Here is a 6,282-nt window from a genome sequence, read left to right as displayed (position 1 = left end):
TCCCAAGTGGCAGAAGAAATTTTGAAAGCTGATGTGAGGAGGAGCTACCGACTTGGTTTTGGGGTGTTTTGTACCCCACCCTCCCCACTTGCAGGAATACCTCTTTACAAGGAGTAATTGAATGGGAAGAAAAGGAAGCCAAGCTGGGAGTAGAAGGGAGGCAATTCTCAAGCTTCTCCTCCTTTTCTCACTTGCTTCCTGAGTCCTCTCCAAACCAGCTCATCTGTGCCAAGAGGGCAGCAGAATACCCTGCACCCAGGGCAGTGTCGGCGGTTGGGCATCGATTTAGCTCCCTGTATCCCAGGCTGCCTCCTCTCCAGCCACCATCCCTGGCCATTGGACCGGCTCTGATGGCTGAGGCCTCTACTGCGCTGAGGAGCACCTTCTCTAAGCAGCTCCTCTTCTTCCTACTGGTGAGTAACAAGAAGGATTAAGGCCATAAAGCATGTTCCTACCTGTGTCCCTCCTCTAGTTCAGGCTTGAAAGAGCGAGAGGTGGGGTAGAACGCGGAGTAGGGTGACTGGGAAAACAAAAGAAGACTGAGAAAGCTCTGAGGAGGAGTTGAGAGACGTGTGGTCCAGGATGAGAGACGTTTTGCACACTGTCAAGAGCGCCTGTCATGCAGTGATTGTTTTCCGCAAGGAAATTCCCTTGTTATTGTGGTGTTTTCTTAGAGTAGCAGAATAATGCATTCTTCAGGCATTTGACCTAGAAGGTTTTGTGGTTTGCTTTTGCCCCTGGTCATGAAATAATCTCTGGGTTTTTAACATATGCAATTCCCCTGAACTGTGAGAAGAGAATAGTGGTTTTGAGTGAAAATACAAATTATCCAGGACTCTGACTTAGAAAGAATGAAGGAAAGGGCAGAAATTGTAACTCAGTCAGCAAGTGTTACTTGAGAGAATTTTTTTAAAAAGTGTGACAATCATTAAACAGAAGTAGAACTTCCAGCTGTTTGTAGCGTTGTATCTGTGCTGTAGGAGGTTAATGTTTCTTTGGTTAAGAGAAGGGGCAGAGAGAAAAATGGTTCTTCTCTGTGCTGGAAAATTTGTTTTAAAACATTTAGCAAAAGATTTTAGCCTCAAATATTTTCAAAATAGGACATTTTTACCATAGAGCTGATGAATAAGTTCTAATCCTATTGGGAAATAGAATGTAAGAGACAAGTTAGCACTAGATGGGTAAACTGTGGTTAAAATTCTCAAAGGATTCATTCAGGTTTCTTTTGCACTGGGGCCCTGTCCTGTCCATTCACACTTGATTTGTGCCCTGTGCATGCATCACTTATCCACATAACAGCTAAAAGATGCTCTGATCCTGATTCCCTCCAAATCTGTGCTTAATGAGAGACTGACATAATCCTTAATGATTATAAACTTCCATGGAGTCTGTCTGCAGAGATAAGACCACTAACATGGGGCTCTAGGGCAGTCAGGAAAGAAGAAATACAATTGTGGGAATGGGGGTGAGACTAACGTCCCACGTATACACACGTAACTGTGTTTGTATGCTTCCATATATGTAATGAATAATGTAAGCATGTCACACCTATGCATGTACTTCCTATGTGTGCATATACATTTTTCTAGTTAACAGAATATCTTTTCCTACATTATATATTTAAATCATGACAGATTAATCATTGTAGATTATTTTTTACTCTAAAGTGGTTTTAGAAATACTACACCCTTTGCAAATAAGAATTAAGATTATAAAAATGTAAAAGAAGCATAAAAATCTTCCACTCTTCATTATACTAAGTGAAGTAACTCAGTCAGATAAGGACAAATACTGTAGGAGACCATTATTGTAGAACACGTATGAGGACCAAGGTGGGAGGGTGAGAACAGTAGGGTGAGGATGAGGAGGGGTTAATCATAGGGTCTCACAATTTGATGAGTAGGGGGGTGGGTAAAGGAAATAGGGAAAATAGTGTGAAAAACAATGGATATGAATTTTGTATGTAAACCTATATAAATTTTTTTAAGAAAGGTTTTCTGCTCTTAAAATTGATCACTTAAAACTAGATAAAATGTGACCTTTTTCATTAAAAAATTTTATGTTACCTACCTAACATTTTTTTGAGAAATTAAAAAGAAAGTTTAAATAAACTCTAAGACTTAACTGAATAGGGCTAAAACAAGGAGAAAGTACATATTCTTAATATGAATGTCAATCTTTCTATCTTTCTCTATCTCTCTCCCTCCTTATCTCCCTCCTTCCCTCCACCTCTTTCTTTCAGATAGTGGGATCCATAACTAGAAATCTATCCATATAGGAAAACTGACAAGTTTATGGAAAAAATTACCGCTATTATTATTTAGCTCAACAATATGTAAAATATTAAGATTTTTAGCTCTATTATTTATATTTAAATTAAGAGAATATAGTAAAGAGAAGAAAAAACAAACATAAAATATTTAAGAAAGGAAGAAAGTATGTTCGTAACTTGTAGATACACTTAAACATTTTTTCAGATAGTCTCTGTCTTCTTTCCTTGAAGTACGTGGCTTTTCAGTAACACTTTTGTTATAGACTAGACAAGTATAAGCAGACCAAGGTTTATTAGTGATTACTAGGAATGGATAGGAGGGAGACAAGTGGAACTCATTACTTAGGCATCCATCAAGGGTGATGAAAGCAATTTAAGGCAAATAATGGTGATGATTGAACCTAATAAACCTAACTAATGTTACTGTTACATACAATGAAGGTTAAAGTAGCAAAGGCTTTATTACATATAGTGTTGTTATAGTGGTAGAGAGAGTGAAAGGAGGAGGGAAAGAGAGAAGAAAAGAGGGGAGAAGAAGGAAAAAGGAAATATTTCTTTTTTTTAGACAGGTTATTTAATTTGAGATATTTATAGACTATGAAGTTTATGTTAAGCCAGTCTGAAGAGGGTTTTTAAAATGAGGATAAAAGGAATTTTCCTTGATTTCATGAATTATATATTCAAATAGTTGAGGATGTTAAAATGATTATAGTTTGATAGTTAATAGAAATGTAACTATTGTGTTCTACAGTCAAGTGCTTTTTTTAAATGCTATGTGTCAAAGTGACATTTATTTACTTTTAGAGATGGTAGCTGTTACATAAAATCAACAAATTGAAGTGATATAATATCATTTAAATCCCAAGAACCATTTTCACTTTAACTTTTTAATTGATATTAAATCATTGTGGGACCCCTAAATTCACTTTCCTTACTGTTTCTTTTAACACTGAATTTGAGAAACTAGAGAATTGAAGGTTATTTGCTACTGATATTGTTATCAATATGACCAAACTATAATGTGAAAATGTGACTAAGTGTCATTCCTGTTTTCCCCCTTTTATTTGAGGTTCTAATATTATTCTGTGATGCTTGTAAGAAAATTTCTCTTCGAGTTCCTTCTGATCTTAAAGCTGAAACACTTGTAGGCAAAGGTAAGAAATTGTATTTAGATTTTTGTAATTGTAAATTCCAGCATCTAGCTCAAGGCTATTCTTGTAAAAGTCACAGAAAGGTTTTCTTAGCATTAAAATTTGACATAAAATGAAAGACCTACTACTTGAGGTTTTTTGTAGTGGTTAAAAACAATTAAAGTACCAGTGTTAGTTACACACTTTACTTGCCAGAAAAAATTAGCATGCACCATAAAGCTAAATTATTTTAGCTTAGTGGAAACAAAACAAGGAACAAGACATATTCTAATCCATTGCAACGAATGTCTTGTATTTCCCAAATACAATTTCTTTAATAGATTATACATAAAATGATTGTGTCAAAAAATATAATTTGTTTATTTCTTTTCAATGTTTCAGAATAAAAATTGTATTCTGCATTACAAGGAACAAGTGTCTGCCAAGAATTTATGTGTAATCAATTTCACAAAATAACCTGAGAAATTAAAATACAATTTTGCTGAGTCTTATCATAGTCACTCTTGAGCCCAAAAGTAGCATTTTCTGTGTCCAAAAGTAGCACTGCTTTTATCAAGGTGTTTCATTGGTTTACATTTTATTACTAGAAATCTACACTTGAAATATTAGTACCTTTTCCAAGATAATATTGTTTTTGTTAAGTACTCAGAGCTGTTAAAATAGTCCCTTATGTTTTTTATAATCATTTGAAAGCTATACCTAGATACTACTGAGATATAGCAATTGTGTTATATATGAATCTAAGAAGGAATAACTTGATAATTATGGGATAATTAGATTTTAGGAAAAGTAGTATAGAATGATTACTTGCAAGATTCCTTCGAAATATTAAGAATAGACTAGTTTGGGGTTTTTTGTTGTTTTTGATATGAGATGGTCTCAGCTACCAAAAGAATATTGCAAAGAAGTTAAAAGTCTACTGTCTTCATACAGTTATACTACAAAAGATGTAAAACAGCCAATTTAAATATGCTTGTATACATACAAATAAAAATAGTAACTAAAGTAGAAATAGAGTACATTCAATGACTAAAATATTTTATAACAAAAGTAGTGGAAATAGGACTTCGATAATTCTTTTCATTGATCATATGTTTTCGAATACCTGATACTCAGCATATTTCAAGGGCAGCCTTTCTCTTTCTGCTTCTCTTGCACTAACACTCAGTTGTCAAACCTGCAAAACCTGTTCTGTTCCTGTTTCATCTTACAAATGACTGTGAAATTTCTTCCCTGCAGTGAATCTGGAGGAGTGTCTCAAGTCTACCAGCCACATCAAGTCCAGTGACCCTGACTTCAGAATTCTAGAAGATGGCTCCATTTACACAAAGCAGGACCTCACTTTGTCTTCTAAAAGGAAGAAATTTTTCATTTTCCTCTCAGATAGTCAGAGACAGGAACAGATAGAGATTGAGCTTGTCCCTGAAGCAAGGGTAAACAAGGTATGATGGACAGAGGCTTAAGTAGCTCAGTGTATCATTCTTTTTACAAAGACGCTCATTTTACATACATTCTACTAGCTTTAAAGCAGTCTTTTTTTTTTACATTTGATTATTTGTTTTTACTTGTTCTTTTGAAAAGAAAACCTGGTCTATAAATGGAAAAATGGTTAAAATGGTCACATTGTAAAATTTCATCCTCTATTCGAACAACTAATTCACAAACAACTTGATGGCGCATAACAACAACATTCGAAGAACTGAGTAAACTCATAATTTTACACTCAAAACTCAAATAACTCAGATTCTCAAAAACCTATACACAAAATGACACATAGTAACAGACGGAGTAGCATGTGTGCCACAAGAAACCAGACTTACGCTTTTAATTGGCTTATCAAAATGTATACTTTGGAAAGCAGTCCTCCTGAATGATCATTTATTTGTCTATACCACTTACAATTTCACACACACACACACACATTATGATTTTAAGGAGTGGCAGAGCGATTTACAAAACTGTACAAGTGAACAACTCTGTCTCCAGGGACGAAAGAATAGCAAGTATTTCAGATAATGTTTTGAGGTGTGACAATGAAAAGAACCAACTGGAAGAACAAGCCGGGGGTGGGTGGAAAGCAGAGTGAAAACTGATTCAGACTGGAAATGCGACACTCCACCCTGAGTGTCTCTAGCTCAGGTGATGATGGTGGACTGAGTCTCCCACAGAGGAGAAGGGATGATCTCAGGATTACTCACATGCTAATTGAAACCTCCATGGCTTTGCTCTCTTTGGAGCAGAGGCGCGGCCAGCCTAGATCTAGACTAATTTTCTTGGAGTGAGAGTGGGACTCGATCCAGGGTATGGGAGGGGAGAAGATGAGGAAAATATACATCAATCTCAACCTTCTGCACACTTAGCAGAATGATTCTGCTTCCATAAATTCAGTTATTAATAAGTGGCCCAACTCATAAGATTTCCAAGAAAAGTGGCTCTTGATGACAAGAATACATCTTCACTGAAAAGTTGACAAAATACAATTTATATAAAGATTGTTTAACACAGTCATATTACATAAAAGCGGAATGTACTTGAAAAAATACTGACCTGTGTCATTATACATATAAAGGAGTGCTCAGAACTTTGGTGAATAAGGATTTTTTATCCTACTGTTCATTGTAGAGTAAAATTAATTCTTATGTATTTGTTAAATAATCTCCAATCTCCTCAGGGAATCAAGAGTTTCTCTGGGGGAGCTCTGGTGGCCTAGTGGCAAGGAGCTGCAACTACAATCCCAGAGGTGCACGGTTCAAATCCACCAGATGCTCTGCCGGGGAAGGAGGGGCAGTCTCCTCCTGTACCAGTCAGATCTGATTTGACGGTACACTCCACAAAAATAATAAAATTTAAAAAAAATTT

At 35.7% G+C, this 6,282-nt stretch overlaps 1 protein-coding gene across 2 annotated transcripts in view; it reads left to right on the top strand.

The window, feature by feature from the left end:
* The first annotated feature begins 350 nt into the window (after nt 1-350).
* The window catches only part of DSC1 (desmocollin 1), a 27,940-nt gene continuing 22,008 nt past the window's right edge, over nt 351-6,282 (top strand). For both annotated transcript variants that reach the window (XM_006899549.1, XM_006899550.1), the window contains exons 1-3: nt 351-413; nt 3,342-3,426; nt 4,663-4,865. In XM_006899549.1, coding sequence (XP_006899611.1) covers nt 351-413; nt 3,342-3,426; nt 4,663-4,865 — 351 coding nt within the window. The remainder of the gene's footprint in view (nt 414-3,341; nt 3,427-4,662; nt 4,866-6,282) is intronic.

This window comes from Elephantulus edwardii, unplaced genomic scaffold (genome assembly GCF_000299155.1).
Source record: "Elephantulus edwardii isolate Elephantulus edwardi_28Jun2011 unplaced genomic scaffold, EleEdw1.0 scaffold00261, whole genome shotgun sequence".
Lineage (NCBI taxonomy): Eukaryota > Metazoa > Chordata > Mammalia > Macroscelidea > Macroscelididae > Elephantulus > Elephantulus edwardii.
This window is presented reverse-complemented; position numbering and strand designations above follow the sequence as displayed.